General features: G+C 29.8%; 1 protein-coding gene across 5 annotated transcripts in view; it reads right to left on the bottom strand.

Annotated features, from left to right (window-relative positions):
• LOC139493400 (toll-like receptor 4) overlaps positions 1-17,152 on the bottom strand; it is a 111,215-nt gene extending 94,063 nt beyond the window's left edge. For 3 of the 5 annotated variants that reach the window (XR_011656994.1, XR_011656996.1, XR_011656995.1), the window contains exon 1: positions 16,947-17,146. Coding sequence is in view for 2 of the 5 variants with exons in the window: in XM_071281777.1 (XP_071137878.1) it covers positions 16,947-16,989 (43 nt within the window). In the remaining 3 variants the exon portion in view is untranslated. Of the gene's footprint in view, positions 1-16,946 lie in introns of all 5 variants that reach the window. The other 2 variants (XM_071281777.1, XM_071281776.1) reach the window with 2 other exon arrangements.
• Between the last annotated feature and the right edge of the window lie 850 nt (positions 17,153-18,002).

Raw genomic sequence — 18,002 nt, 5'->3', positions numbered from 1 at the left:
ATCTCAAGTTGACCAACAAATTAAATCAGCAGTGTTAATCAGGTAGGGAGATAAACTTTAACGTTAATCAGTTGTATCATATTTTTTGTAAAAAACAACAGCAGAGGGTCGCCAACAGGTGTTCAATGTAGCGAGAAATTCCCGCACCCGGAGGCGTCCTTCAGCTGGCCCCTAGACAAATATATACTAGTCCAGTGATAATGAACGCCATACTAATTTCCAAATAGTACACAAGAAACTAAAATTAAAATAATACAAGACTAACAAAGGCCAGAGGCTCCTGACTTGGGACAGGCGCAAAAATGCGGCGGGGTTAAACATGTTTGTGAGATCTCAACCCTCCCCCTATACCTCTAACCAATGTAGAAAAGTAAACGCATAACAATACGCACATTAAAGTTCAGTTCAAGAGAAGTCCGAGTCTGATGTCAGAAGATGTAACCAAAGAAAATAAACAAAATGACAATAATACATAAATAACAACAGACTACTAGCAGTAAACTGACATGCCAGCTCCAGACTTCAATTAAACTGAATGAAAGATTATGATTTCATCATATGAACATCATGCACAATCATTCCCGTTAGGAAAAGCTTCTTTGTGAAATACAAAACATAATAAATACAAAGTTGATATAATTCAAATTGGTTGAACTTTTGATCGGGAACAAGTGGATTGATATTGGAACAGATCAGCAGTTTTCGGACGAATATTCGTTGTGCGCCACACCACCTGCTGGCTTGTATTTTTCTATATAAACTAGAACACACCCGTGATATCGCGCGTCCGTGACTGAACAAAAGTATATAACAATGCGTAAGCCTTATCTTAGTATTGGGATTGTCATCTGAAAAAGTCATGCCGATTATGAGACGCACAGTTTTCTCTGTTTTCAAAATCTTTCTGTTTGAACCCGTCGACCTGGAACTTATCAATTATTGGTAATATTAATTATTTGGAAAACAAAACATCCTGGAATGGAGTATTTTTTAATCAACAGCATTGTCCTATTTTAGGTTATAAATAAAGAATTCTTTGATTCGCTGGTTTACGTCATGCCCGCTAATAAATTGAAAACTGTACCTATACGCCTTATTTTAAGTCCATAATTTTAGTATTCGTATTGTCATCTTAAAAAGTCTTACTGATTAAAATACTACAATAGGGAACAATTTGACAATGATTGAATTTAGTAGTGTCAACCCTGTGATTATGACCCGTGTATATAGCAAAATCCGAATTGCACCGTTTTGTGGAGCGCCTGTCAGATGCGGAACGTACAGATAAGGTAACAAGTGAATATACTATTGGTATCAGTATCGGATTCGACCCGGAACTTGTTAATTATTGGCAACATTAATTATGTGGAAAACAAATGGGTCTGTCCTATATTGGCTACATATAAAATTGAATTCTCTGATTTGTCGTTTTTACCTGATGACGGCTGACAAATTGGACCTCGTTATTTTAGTGTTATAGATAAGACAAAAACTTCTCTTTTCAAAGTTGTATCGCTTTTATCTTGATACTTAGAGATCCAGGTTGCTACCATATACATGTCTCTGATACATTTTGGTAGTTTCCTGAATGTGGCAACATACAATGTATGAATGACTGGAACCTGGGTTACACTAATGACTGGACCGAATGACAGGACCGAATGACAGGACCAAATGAAAAATGCTAATAACTTTTTCATTTCTCAAAGGATTGATCTCAAATTTTAAACATAATAAGATTTCATCATTTGATAAATAGATTTAAGAAAAAAGATTAAAAAGTTTTGTAAGAAACTTTAGAGAACGTCACATGACCAACTCTGATAATGACAGGACCAACATCGAGAATGACAGGACCAAATAAAAATGCTAATAACTTTTTTATTTTTCAGATTTATTATTTCAGATTTGAAATATAAAATGGTATGTCATATTTTGAAACAAAAATGTTATAAAAAATATAGATTTATTTTCAAAAACTTTCGAAAACTTGACATGACCATCGCTGACTGACATGACCAACCTCAACAATGACCGGACCAAATAAAATTGCTAATTTCTCTTTTATTTCTTAAAATATCTTTCTGAAATTTGAAATATAATGAGATTACATCATTTGATAAATAGATTTAAGAAAAAAAGTATTTAAAATTGTAAGAAACTTTAGAAAACGTGACATGACCAACTCTGATAATGACAGGACCAAATAAAAACGCTAATAACTTTTTTTATTTTTCAAAGGAATTCTCTCATATTTAAAATATAAAATAATATGTCATATTTTGAAAAATAAATGTTATAAAAAAATATAGAAAGTTTAAACGTGACATGACCATCGCTGACTGACAGGACCAACCTCGACAATGACAGGACCAGATGAAATTGTTATAATTACTTTTTATTTCTAAAAAATATTTTTCTGAAATTTGAGATATAATCAGATTTAACCATTTTATACATAAAGATAGGAACTATATAGAAAAAAAGTATTAAAAGCTTGCTGTAATGTGACCTGACCAACACTGACAATGGCAGGACAAACCTCGACAAGGACAGGATCAAATAATAAAAATGCTATATATATATTCACTTTTTAATTTTGAAAAGGAATTATGTCAGATTTAAAATATAATAAGATATCATCTTTTAATACATCAATTAATGAAAAAAATCTAGATTTTTTTTTATTGTGAAAACGTGAAATGACCTTATAGTTCCTACTATAGAAATCCTGGTTGAAATTAATAATAATAATTAAAAAACACACATTAAGATTGAATGATTTAAAAGTTTTTAGAAAATAAGGGAAAGAAGCTAACTTGGTGAAAACGTTCGGTCTGCAAACGCCCACCGCGTTATTTGAAATTTTTATTGGTATATTGTATTAAACCGAGTTGTAGAAATATTGCAGTTGAGCCTGAGAAACTTTGTAGATTTATTAAATCTATTTCTGTGAAAGTCTATCCTCCTGGTTAGTACAACTATATGTTTATTTATCTTTTGTGTCAATATTTATCATATTAATAGATATTTCACACATGCTATATCTTATATATGTTATATATATCATTGTAATATCTTCTCTGTAACTATGTATTTGGTTTGATGAGAATAAAGATCATTCATTCATTCATTCAGAATATTTTGTATATTAATTACCGGTCATAATCTGACACGTCTGAAAAAAATTATAAGGTAACAAACAAAAGGTGTGACATAAGTTGATAATTCAATAAAGATTGTGATGACAGTAATTAAAATCACATAATAGTTCATGTCGTTGTTTTATTAATATTTTCAAAACAGTAAATAATTATTTCCATGTATGCTTGAGTATATTTTTCAAACTGATATTAAACCATGTGAACGGAAAATTTCTAAAAAAATATGTATGATGATGTCAAATCTAGAATTGTTCATGATTCAGAAGTTTCTGATGTCTTTGCTTGTGAAACAGGAGTTAGACAAGGGGAAAACCTTTCTCCTTTACTTACTCCTTGTATCTAAACGATAAACAAGAATTTTTAGAAAATTCTAATATTGAAGGAATTCAGTCTGTAACAAAAGATATTGAAAATGAACTTTTGTATATTTCAAATTTTTTCTGTTATTGTATGCTGATGACACATTGCTACTTGCTGAATCTAGCCATGATTTACAATGTATGTTGGACAAATTTTCAGAATATTGTAAACAATGGAAATTGAAAATGAATATAAATAAAACGAAAATTATGATATTTTCAAAAGGTAGAATACCTAGAAATTTGTTATTTAATATAGATGGAAATGAAATTGAGATAGTCAGTAGCTATAAATATCTTGGTATTATTTTTTCTAGAAGTGGCTCATTTCTTTCCACCAGAAAATATCTACGTGACCAGGCGATTAAAGCAATGTATGCTGTAATAAAAAAATCCAGATTAAATAACTTGTCGATCGAGTGCCAACTCGATATGTTTGATAAGGCTATTGTTCCTATACTAACTTATGGGTGTGAGATATGGGGATTTGAAAATTTAGATATTCTTGAGAGAGTTCGTTTGCATTTTTGCAAACATATATGGGGAATTGAGAAGATACCCGATTTCAGTTTCCGTCAAGTCACGCATGATTAATTTCTGGCGTCGTTTACAAGAAGGGAAAGAGAGCAAACTATCATGTTTATTATATAACCTGTTATATGTAAATCTCAATAACTATGGTTATGATAGTAAATGGATATTATATATAAAGAAAATTTTTGATGACTGTGGAATGTCAAATATATGGCAAAGTCACAACCTATTTGAGAAACGTTGGGTTGTATTGAGTGTTCAGCAAAGATTAGGGATCAGTTCATTCAAGAATGGTCAACAGAAATGAACAATTCGCCCAAGGGGCTGTGTTATAGATTGTACAAAAATGTTTTTAAATTTGTACACTTTTTATCAGTACTACCATTTAATTTATTAATAACCTTATGTAAATTTAGATGTGGGAATAACCGTTTGCCCATTGAGACGGGAAGGTGGCGCAACATCCCAAGATCTGAAAGATTGTGTCACCTTTGCGCCTCAGCTGACATTGGTGATGAATACCATTATATCATGTCATGTAATTATTTCAAAGATGGAATATGCAAATACTTACCACAATATTGTAATAAAAATATAAATGTTATCAAATTCAAACAAGTATATTCAACCCAAAATATTGTTGAGCTTGAGAAACTTTGTAGATTTATTAAATCTATTTCTGTGAAAGTATATCCTCCTGGTTAATACAACTATGTGTTTATTTATCATTTGTGTAAATATTTATCATATTAATTTGTATTTCACACATGCTATATCTTATATATGTAATATATATTATTGTAATATCTTCTCTGTAACTATGTATTTGGTTTATGAGAATAAAGATCATTCATTCATTCAGGGTATATCTTACTTGATAGTTTTTTTACCCCTCATAATAAATAAACAAATAAACACTTCTTGAAGTATGCCCGACCCTTGCATGCATGATTTCTTGGTAGTTTTAAATATTTTCATAAAATATACTGAATCAAACATGTTCACGGACTACTTTAAAAGGTTTGATACCTTTTCAAAGTGGCTTAAATTGGACTTCAGGATGTCAAGGAATATTTTGATGATAAATCAATAAATCTGAATTTATCTATAGTTTAATGAAGTTAGAACTATCTCTTAAACTATAAAATGATTATATATAATAACATGTAAATATTTCAAGATCTCTTTCTTAAATATAGTGATCATTCCTGTCTTTTTGTCCTGTGACTCTGCATGTCCTGTGACTCTGCCAACATACGTTTAGTAGCTAGGTCAAGATTTTTAACCACCATAGAATATATTTTCCTGAATTTATAAGATATATCTTACTAATTATGGATCAGAATTGAACAATTTCAGTAAAATAAGAAAGAAATTATGATTTTTTCATCGGCCGGATCATAGCCGATGTTGGTCAGGTCACATAACCGCAAGCTTTCAATACGTTTTTTTTTCTAAATTTTTCTTATATGATGTGCAAAATGGTCTAAATTGTCATTATTTCAAGGAGAAGGTCCGGTAAGGACCGATTTTGGCCTCAAATTTCAGGTTCATCTGACGAAAGATTTTGACCACTTTTTAAATACTTAAGTGTCTATTTTATTTGAATTAATTAGTTTACGGGAAAGATTTTAACAAATTTCGTCATTAAAAACGATCCGATTCAAGCTCAAATATGAAAAATCTACCAAATATGCCGAAAAATGTCACTTTTCAGATGGTTTTTGGAAAAAATGGAAGTGGCCGCATCCATGTTCATCCTCAACCTTTATATATGTTATGTATTATCATCAAATACAACTTAGATTTCAATATTAAGGATGAACACGAATGCGGCCACTTTCGTTTTACACGAAAACCGTCTAAATTTTAACTAAAATGCTAGAATTGTGAAGATTTCAGTAATTTAGCACAACTTAATGGTGCTAGTACCGGATATATATGCATTGTATTGTCAAAAACAGTCCATATTTATGTAGCATAAGCATTCTACTGTCCAATTAAGAACTTGTCTCACAGAAAACCATGCAAAATTTGAAAAATCGTCCAGGAGGTTGGTCAATACTTTTCCAGCAAATGCAGTTTTTTTCATATCTTTTTTTTTTTTAACGTGGATAATATTCTTTATTGCACTCTATTGCTGTTAACAATTTACTTAGTGTACAGCATTGCACTAAGTATCCCTGATATATTAGTTATAAGGTATCCAGGGAGAATATCTAATAAAAGTAAATTGATGTTACATTACAATATTTTAAATGATTTCATGTTTACCGGAGAATATTTCACTTCCGTCCGATAGTGTTTTTTAATATTAGATAAATGTGCATCGTTTTGCCATCATCATCTTTGTGATTTGGATAAATTTAATTCACAATACTTAGACAGTTTGTCTAATTTAAAAGGTAAGTTGATCATAATTTTCGTGATGTTTTGAATCATAATAAAAGTGTAACTGTTAACTTATTTGAAACCTGTTGTATTTTAGACTGATATATCTAAACTACTCGGGTAAACATGATTATACACGACATCAGAGTGCACTACACATAGTTGTCAAAGATAAACACATAAAATATAAAGTAAAAAAGAAGACAAAAAAGTGTGTATTATACAATATTGAATGATACATTATTATCTTTTTTTTTAACACGTGGTATTATAGTACATTATTGTCACCTGACATGCTCAAGTCATGTGACTTAATACTTGGGTCATGTGATCTCAGGGATATTTGTACAAATCCTTGTTATTATTTATGATCATTTATGTAGTTTAGGGTTTTTAAAATCAATTTACTGGTTTTTCTTTTAATTATATTATTGATTTCAACTATAGATTTTATTTCTGCCTTGAATATTTTAAAGATATCTATTTTTGTTCTTTTTGAGTCAGAGATGTAATATGATTTGTAGATAGAAAAAAATATTACTGTCAAAAGAAAGTTAATTTCATAGTAAGCTTCATCATTTATTTTATATCCTACTACAAGATTTTCTATATTAAGAATACTTTCATTGAAACCTATAAATTTAAGAAGGTTGGATATTTTTGATAAAAAATTGCTGTTGTAACTGCAAGAAAAATAAAAATGTTCATAATCTTCTTTTATACTGCAATGATTACATTTATTATTTGTGAGTATTTTCCATTTAACTAATAAATCATTGCATGGAAGTATAAAGTGAATTAATTTCCATCTAAACATTTTCAATTTATTGTCAGGTAAGTAGTTAAAAATGAAGTTGAAACAATTTTCTAGTTTGAAGTACAGGTTTTTGGCAAACATTTTTTCCCACATTATAACTCCTATAGGTTTGTCCAGTTTGTTTTCATTTATAATAATGTTATAAATTTGTTTTGTACTCATTTTATAATTGATTTCTTGATTAAGCATGATTTTTAGACTATTTATAGTATTATGAATATTAACTTTAGTTTTAATTGAATTATCTTGATTTATTATTGTAAGCCATTGATTTGGTATAGCTTTTTTAATGCAAGATATCTGCCTGATCCAATCTTGTTTGTTTTTTAGTTTAGAAAGTATATATGTTTCTGAAATTTGACCTCTATCATCTATGATATCATTTATGAAATACAAATTGATTTTTACCCACTCTTCAAAGAATAAACATTTTCCATTTAGTCTGATAAAGTTATTTCCCCATAGAAATTGTTTTCTTATTTGTAGAAAGTCATGTGGGTATGATGACCCACCTCCTTTAACACTTATCCAAGTTTTAATTAATTCTTGGTAAAATTCTGGAACACTCTTGAAAATTGATTTATCTAGATCATTTATATTTTTCAGATTCATTAGAAATATTATCAAGTTATTACCAAATTTATTTAAATAATATCTTGGTATAACTGTCCAATTGTCTGTTTCAGTATTAAATAATTTTGTTATCCAGCCTATGTGTATGGATTTTATAAAATTATCGATGTCTATCATTTTAAGTCCCCCTTTTTTGTACTCTGTTGAAAGAGTTGATCTTTTAATTTTGTCTCTTTTACCATTCCATATAAAATTATATATGAGGGTTTTAAATTTTTGTAGCGAATCTTTTGGTATTACAGTATTTGATGCTATATATGTTAAGTTTGGTAAAATTAAAGATTTAGTTACTACTATTCTTCCTAATATACTTAGTTTTCTTTTCTTCCAGTTAGCTATTATTTTTTCACATTTCAATATTTGTTTTTCAATATTAAGATTTTGACATTCTAATCTGTTGTGTCCAAAATAAATTCCTAAACTTTTGATAGGTTTATTACTCCAATTAATATTCTCATATTTTTCTTTGCAGTGCTTTAATTTGCCAAGCCATATTCCTTCAGTTTTAGTTCTATTAAGTTTAAGGCCAGAAAAGTTACCAAATGTTTCAATTAAATTTAATGCAATTGTAATGTCCTGTTTAGAATGTAGGAACAGAGTGGTATCGTCTGCTTGTTGACATATTTTTAGTGTATTGGTGCTGCTTTCTAGCTTAATTTCTAATCCTTTAATATTTTTATTTTCTCTAATTTTTATAGCCATTATTTCTACGGCAAGAACAAAAAGTAACGAAGAAAGCGGACAGCCTTGTTTAATACCACGGAATGCTTTAAAACGACTTGAAACCCAGCCATTATTAGTTATACATCCCTTAATATCTGAATACATTAGTTGAATCCATTTTAAAAAACTTTCTTTAAAACCAAACTTTTTTAGTGTTTCAAACATAAAGATCCACTCAAGGGAGTCAAAAGCTTTGCTAAAATCTAGAAATAAGACAGCTCCATCTATTTTGAGATTTTCTGAATAGTCAATAGCATCTTGTATCTGTCTAATGTTGAAACCAATGTACCTATTTTTTATATATCCTTTTTGATCAGAATGTACCAGTTTATGAAGTAGGGGTTTAAGTCTTTGTGCCAAGGCATATGCTAGAAGTTTAACATCATAATTCAAAAGTGTTATCGGTCGATAATTATCAAGTGACAATGGGTCATTTTTTTTATAAATAAGTGATATAACGCCTATTTTTTGTGTGTTGGACAATTGTCCTTTAGAATAGCAATAGTTAAATGTTGATACTATTAAAGTTTTTAATTCTACCCAAAACTTTCTGTAAAATTCAACATTTAGTCCATCTAATCCTGGGGCACGGTTTAATTTCATTTTAAATATAGCTTCTGTGCATTCTTCTTCAGTTATTTCTCCTTCGCAAGTATCACTTTCACTTTCAGTTAATTTTTTATGTTTTTTAATATCATTTAAATTTAAATTTTTTTCATATCTTAGGTTCAATGGAAACCAGAAAATATATTTCAGACTTCTCTGAATTGTGTCTATTTTTAGTAACAAGCTAATTTGCATAATTGGACAAAACTAGCCAAAAATTCCTTCAAGTATATGTTTATTTGAAAGTACTTTAAAAGTCACCAAATTAGTTCTATTGGGGTTCTAGCCATTTATATTGTGGAAATATATTTAAAAGATAATAAATTACGCATTTATAAAGCATTTTCTTTTTTTTTTGCACACTTAAAGGGTGCTCTCTTTAATGCATTATTTTGTATAAGTCATTTACTAGCCAAGTTTAAGTCAATGGTTTTCGAAAAGGTGAAGACAGAAATACATGAAATAAATTTCTTTCCACAAATTTTTATTGGATTAAAAAAATATAAAAAATCCACCAATGGCAAATTAGGAAAAATATCCTTATTTCTTGTTCTAAAACACCACCTCAAGCCTTTTCCCGCATTTTTTACTAAACCAATTTTGGGCATATATCAAACAAAACATGATGTTATTATCAATTTAAATGTTCAATTTTGAACATTTTAAAAAAATTTATTCATATAAAACAATTTGCAAAGGTATAACATATAAATAAATAAGATATTGTAGCTTTCACTGAATGAGTGTTATCAAGAGTTATCTCCCTTTATATTGTTCTCCACACTACTATAAAGAAGGTATAACTGCTCAGATCATGAGATGTAGACTTAAACTAGCAACTAAGCCTTTTTGTGATAGTAGGACCTTACATAAACTGTTTGAGTGGCATAAAGATACATCACACTTTGTATTGATGTCAATGCTGCAATGTAAAGAGACAAGTCAAGAGTTTTCTCACATTTTGTCAGCTCGAAGCTTTGCCATGTTTGCATGAAAATGTCCTGTCACGGAGTGTCAGATAATGAGATATTGCAGAAACGTAGAGCTGACACCAAGAGATAATATTGAGGCTAAGTGGAAAAGGAATTTAGTTTGCTGTTGCTATTATGACCACAACGAACGTCAAGTTTAAAGCAGGTCTTGAACTTCCGTACAAAAAACTGAACAGAAGCATACAGCATGTACATCAGGTAAATAATAATAATATATAAAATACAACAAATAAATCATTGGCTGCATATCTTTTATTAAGAGCTAAAGAAGGGTCAGCCGACACATACCCAACATAGCCAGGGGGTTGCAAAAGGGGGGTCCGTTCATATAAAAGTAACCCCCCCCCATCCCCCCTGGATGACTGTATTGTGAGTCCATGTAACTTCCCAGTGGAAATTTCTGTTAAGGGCCGAAACTAGTGATATAACATATACAATATCTATAATTATAAAGAAATTTAACTGCAGCTGTAAACCTTTTACAGTTTGGGATTACAAATACAACTCAATTGTCTGTGACGAACCTAATTTATAAGAAAATCACTCCTAGGAAGAGGGGGTGATTTTCTTGGTAACACTCACTAGGAACAGTCTATACTTTGTTGTATAAAACTTACCTGCAGTCACAATACATATTATACCGTCTGTCATATAGATATAAAAAGATGTGGTACTAGTGCCAATGTCAGAGACAACTATTCATCCAAATAACAATTAATAAAAGTAAACCATTATATATGTAGGTCAAGGTACGGCCTTCAACACAGAGCCTTGGCTCACACAAAACAGCAAGCTGTAAAGGGCCCGAAAATTTACAAGTGCAAAACCATTCAAACGAAAACTTGGAACGGTCTGATCTACATAAAAACGAGAAATGTATGTACATAAATATTTATATCATGAATATCATCTTGGCAAGATATATAATAACACATGTAAATTTACATTGTACATATATTTCAATAGTTAATACTTTTTATACCCGTTAACGGGAATTATTATGGTATTACTTTGTCTGTAGGTCTATCATTCTGTCAGATGTGGCATTGAGAAGTTATTGAACTTTCATTTTTGAAACGGCAACATGCGCTCATGGCGAAGCTGATCAATTGTCTCTTACATTGCAAACTACATGACATACAATGTACAAATGTACGCACCAAAACTCTATTTTAGGCATTATATTTCAGTAGAATTTTGGATTAATAATGTTGCAAGATTATTTTGTAAACTAAGGGCTCAAGTAATTTACTATCAAATACATAAATGGGACATATGAAAGTCAATCTAATGATAAAAGTTTCCCTAATCAAAACATTGGTGATATATATATATACATGTATATATCCTTCATATGTATTACAATATTACAATAACAGTTGTAGTACATGTATCATCTATGTCAAGCTCTAAATTGTTCCTTATTATTCGTATAAACTGGGAATGAATTTAACAAAAACAGCGGTTGTCATTTTTTTGTAAATTGTTTTTATATGAAAATATGCTGTCTGTCTGTCTGTTAGTTGTCATTGATTCTTGCCTGTCAAATATTGTTTTTTTTAAATTGTTTTAATATGAAAATATATGTCTGTCTGTCTGTCTGTCTGTCTGTCTGTCTGTCCTTAGAAAATTCACACAAATAATCAGTTTTCCACTTTTTTTATGATTGGTACAAGTACGTGTATGTACCTTTATAATGACAGGTTACATATCAAGTACAAATTTTGTTCGTCTGATTCAATCAAACATGTCTAATACCTTTTATATATATAATTATTTATCATGCTTGAAAATATTGACTTAGCATGGTGTATTGTAATATAAAAAAGAAGATGTGGTATGATTGCCAATGAGACAACTCTCCACAAGAGACCAAAATGACACAGACATTAACAACTATAGGTCACTGTACGGCCTTCAACAATGAGCAAAGCCCATACCGCATAGTCAGCTATAAAAGGCCCCGATAGGACAATGTAAAACAATTCAAACGAGAAAACTGACGGCCTTATTTATATAAAAAAAATGAACGAAAAACAAATATGCAACACATAAACAAACGACAACCACTGAATTACAGGCTCCTGACATGGGACAGGCACATACCTAAATAATGTGGTGGGGTTAAACATGTTTGCGGGATCCCAACCCTCCCCTTACCTGGGGCAGTGGTATAACAGTACAACAAAAGAACGAACTATAAAAATCAGTTGAAAAAGGCTTAACTCATCAGATGGACAAACATACAAGTGGACGTGGCCTGGTACAAATAAATATGTTTAAACTAAGATATTGACTTGATATGTATTACAATACATCATGCCAAGTTATAGATTATTTTAAGTATATAGCATTTTGTTCCAGTATAAAGAAATTTTAAGCAAGAGGGGACTATGTATTTCTATGCAGGATACTATACTCCGTCACTCTCATAATTATTCTCATGATTTAAATTCGTTATTTTGAAAATGAGTAAAGTAAATTAGAAATTAAATTAATCAATTTTGTTTACATTCCAATTTTAACCATGTATACGAAATAGAAATTGTTCTCAGGGCAGGAATACATGTATTTTTAATGTTGAAATTTAGAATAATTACATCATTATTTTCCACACATCATGCACATGAGTAAAATGAGGTGTGGATTATATGTCAATGGGACAGCAACCCAACATTATTGTTGATTGTATTAAAATACTTTTTGAATATATATAAGATGGTTTTTTTTCTTTCTGTCATAACTTGATTTCTGTTCAAAAGGGTTATATTTGTATATTTAACAATGAATATTTTTCATATTTTAGGTTGTCCAGGCTATTAAGTGAGCACATACTTCTGAAGCTATTTGTTGCTAGAGCAGTATAACCCACATGTACAAGAAAACAAGCCGCCTATGAATGAAAATTCAACAGTTGAAGCTACTTACTGTTTAGCATGACACACGTGTTCATTTTTTTTCTGTTCATGTCCTGATCTGAACAAATCATGATAGAAGTTGTGGAGAAATTTTAAACTTGATAAAACATGTACAAAATGTTTCAAATGGATAGAAATTAAAAGTATTTGATAGGATAGCGCATAGGACAAGCCAGGTTTTATAGTGCAAATATTCATGTGTGAATTTGGTCGGTATATTGAACTTGTAGTTACATACATGTAAGATATTGAATGAAATGTCAGCGAAATTCATAAACAAAAATGCAGTTTGAAAGGGTACATCGCATGAAGAGAAAAGTATTAAGATTCACACTGCAAGTGCTAAGCTACATTGTACCTATACATGTATCTGTGAGGCTGGAAAAATTCCAAATTTTATGTAATCATAGTAATAAGTCAGAATGAAGCTCAAAATTACATGAACTACAATAGTTACTCAAGTTGGATACTTTGGGAAACCGATTAACAACTTAACAAACTTAAAAGAATCAATGCATGTTTTCTGTAAAAACCTCAACCACCAAAGTGTCAGTTTCTGAAAATGATAGTGAATAAGTGACGATAGAAAGAACTAACCAAAATAGGAATTATGCTATTCAGGGTAGATATTAGATGTGTTGATCTTGTTTTTGCGAATATACAATGAGAATTATAAGCCAGAATAGAAGTGACCATTCATAGAATAGTACAAGGACAATGATATGGCTACTTTTGCTGTAAACTGAAAGTTGATATGTTTTTGCCGAGTCAACTGGTATCAATGATTTTATGAACTATAAATTTTATAATCATGATAATGATTTGAATGTCATTATGGGCTATTAAAAAGAGATGTAAAGGATTCAGTGTCTTATTGCATTAAAACAAACCAAAAAAGCTAAAATTTTGTGTAATTTACACTTGAAAAAAAGATCGTGATGGTTTTTTTTTTCGTTAAAAATTTATAACAAGTTATTCTGTCATCACCTCTCAAACCTGACCTACATGTAATTAAACTTTTTCGTTGCGACTAGGATTTGTGTTTTTCTAATTTTACAGCCTCTATATTAGGTACTATTGGACCAAAATACTGAATAACGGGCATAATTACAAACAAATGAATGTTCATGAGTAGCATGTACGATTTGCAATAACATTACATTTGCATAAATATGCAGATCCAGCACATGTCCATGCTTATATTTCATTTTGAATATTAAAGTGCATATAAGTGCCAGATATAATAATGTTTAAAGACAAAACATGCAATAAGCAGTTTCAAATTGGAGGATTTCGATTTTGAATCAAACCATTTTTTTTTTTCATTTGTTAAATGGAGCTTTCCGTGAGAGCTTTTACTACTTTGATTATTGTTTTCACTATGATTTTGGTTTGAATTAATAAGAAACAGCAGCTGAAGTATAAAATCACTCATTTTGATAAGAATTGCACTATAATTTGTGGTTTTGTGTTAAGAAAAAGATTTAGTTACATAATTTTTTTTATAAAAATACTCTAAAAAGTAGCCGTACAGTGATATATAAAAAATATATTTCTAAATATTAGCCGTAGGTGGATTTTTTATATTTCTTTAAGCTATCATAGTAGTTCATTTTGATATATTCATCTTTTAATTACAGCTTCACCTTTTCTATATTTTAGCATTTCTTCAAGCCCTAAATTTGGTAAAATAGCCAATTCCTCAAACACCTGTTTAATAAACATAGAGATCCTACTATAAAAAATCCAATAAATATTTATTACTCACATTTTTTTATTTTCTCAATAATGCTTTATCATATGCATTGAACGAAATAGATATTTTTCATGGCTAGAACTAATTATTTGGTGGATTTAAATCAATAAAAAACCCTTGAATTTGGAAATTTTCCCGTAAAAAAAGGGTGAAAATAGATGGCGCTACAAAACTCGGCTTTCCGATAAAATTTAAGCAAAATATTTTGCAAGTGATATTGGCATGGCCTAAGTGTTGTGTGTACTAAAAAGAGATTCTGAAAAATTCACTCCTGGACACTTTTGTATGGTTTTCTGTGAGACAAGCTCTTAATAACTAAAAGTTTACATTTTAACAATTTTGTAAAACTGTTATATTTTGGGGCCAAAAAGGGGTCTTACTGAACCTACTCCTTTGAGAGGAATATTCTGACAAATGTTATGCATAATTAGCATTTTTATTTGGTCCTGTCATTCATTGTCGAGGATTGTCCTGTTATTGACAATGTTAACTAGGTCACATTTCAGCAAGCTTTTTATAACTTTTTCTCATAATTATGTATAAAATGGTATAATCTTCACATATTTTAAATTTCAGAGAAATATTCTGCGAAATAAAAGAACAATTAGCAATTTCATTTTTTCGATCATTGTCGAGGTTGGTCATGTCAGTCAGCGATGGTCATGTCACGTTTTTGAAAGTTTTTGAAAATAAATCTATATTTTTTATAACATAAATGTTTGAAAATGTGACATATCATTATATGTTTCAAATCTGAATTAATTCTTTTGAAAAATAAAAAAAGTTATTAGCATTTTTATTTGGTCCTGTTATTGTCGAAGTTGGTCCTGTCATTATCAGAGTTGGTCATGTCACGTTTTCTTAAGTTTCTTACATATTTTTTTTTATTTTTTTCTTAAATCTATTTATCAAATGATGAAATCTTATTTTATTTCAAATTTCAAAAAAATATTTTGAGAAATAAAAGAGAAATTAGCAATTTCATCTGACCCGGTCATTGTCAAGGTTGGTCCTGTCAGTCAGCGATGGTCATGTCACGTTTTCGAAAGTTTTTGAAAATAAATCTACATTTTATAACATTTTGGTTTCAAAATATGAAATACCCTTTTATATTTCAAATCTGAAATAATTCCTTTGAAAAATAAAAAAGTTATTAGCATTTTTATTTGGTCCTGTCATTCTCGATGTTGGTCCTGTCATTATCAGAGTTGGTCATGTCACGTTTTCTAAAGTTTCTTACAAAACCTTTTTATTTTTTTTTTCTTAAATCAATTCTTCAAATTATATTTTAAATTTTAGATCAATCCTTTGAAAAATGAAAAAGTTATCAGCATTTTTCATTTGGTCCTGTCATTCGGTCCTGTCATTCGGTCCAGTCATTAGTGTAACCCCTGGAACCTATGACTTAATTCATGATTTGAACTTCGCAATTATATACTTACCTTTTGATAACATTAACTTAGCTTTTTTTCAATCGTTTAATGTCTATATATCTCAAATATAACCTGTACATTGGAGCATTTTCACACTATAAAACTTGTATATTTTGATACGTATCTTTCATTATAATTAAACTGTGGACAAGTCACGATTAGTGTTTTATATCTTGACAATTTATGCATTTGCAGCAGAAAACAGAACATGCTTTGTATCAAGCTAAGGTTTTTGATTTATCACTCATTTAAATTTTCTAGGAACAAGTCTTCTAGTGTTTTAATTTTATGTTAAATCATATTCAAAACAAACAGAAACTAATCTTTTAGAAAGGATGTAAATATGCCAAAGTATATACCTCTATATAAGTTTATATGATGTTCATGTTTTTGTTATGCTTGATCTACACTAACTAGTTGTACATTTACGACTAATTTTTAAAATTGTCTTTTGAACAAGCTTGATTCATGCTCAGTGTTACAAAACAATTTGCTGTTCTGCAGCAAACACAAAATACCATATATGAAGTATTTTATATAAAGTAGAGATGACGAAATTAACGCGTAATAATCGATACATTGTATACACAAATTAAAATAAAAAAAGAAATCTGACTTACCCTCGTGTACGGCCATCAATATATAAAGAATCAGACATTTCATAATGTTCGTGTTTCTGTCAACACTTCAAAATGCTTTCGTCAAAACTACTAGATATATAATCATTTATATGTTATACACCTCAAAACATGTAATATGAGACTCTACTTCCTGGTGCATTATAAAACTTACTGTTACTCAATGTAACTGCGTTCTGCCTGTATTCATATGAATATAATATTAAAAGTTAAAATGTTAAGTTATCGGAGACACTGTTCATTCATGGTATTTAAAGTCATAAGAAACCTCAAAAGAAAAAATAAATAAATAATGCGTATGTTTTTTTATAACTCAATGGATAGTTTTCATTATAAAACTTATGTACATATACTTTTTTCTGAAGAAAATTCTTTAATTTATTCATATTTAGAGGAAATTTAGTTTATTTTAATTGCCCCGATATATTTTCCGTATGCAAAGTGACCTCAGTGTGACCCATCTCGTAAAAATCCGGTGATCACAATACGCATGGATGTCCTTAAAATAAACTAATATCTGAATTTACATGTTAAACACGTGCTCAATTTCCATGCTTTTTTGTTGATTTTTTGTCGATTATTGACAAACAGGTGACAATCGTTAAACTTCGGCTTCAAAACACGAACTTTAATTACCTGCCATATTTTCACAACAACACTGACCGATTGAAACAAAATTTGACGATTATACGAAATTTACACGAAAAAAAGATAGATTAGTGCACAGAAGACGAAGTTAATGATGTCTGTATGCATTGGTTCAAGAATTGGAAGAACATTATTTTTCACCTGTCACTCGTTTCTTATGACTTTAAAGATTGAACAACTTCACTTACCATGTGAGGTTGAATTTAATTGATTTGAATTTGGTCCAGGGGTTCACGGGGTTAGTCTTTGTACTCCAAAGTAAAGAATGCCTAAACCATTGGCATATTTTGGAATTTTTTGGTTTTGAAAATCTTCAACTTAATATTTGACTTTACATTCTGATCATGCATGGTAGTTTATGATTCAAATGAATACGAAACAGGCGTCTTA

This window comes from Mytilus edulis, chromosome 10 (genome assembly GCF_963676685.1).
Source record: "Mytilus edulis chromosome 10, xbMytEdul2.2, whole genome shotgun sequence".
NCBI classification, from domain to species: Eukaryota; Metazoa; Mollusca; class Bivalvia; order Mytilida; family Mytilidae; genus Mytilus; species Mytilus edulis.
Note: the sequence above shows the minus strand (reverse complement) of the source record. Positions and strands in the feature narration are given on the sequence as shown.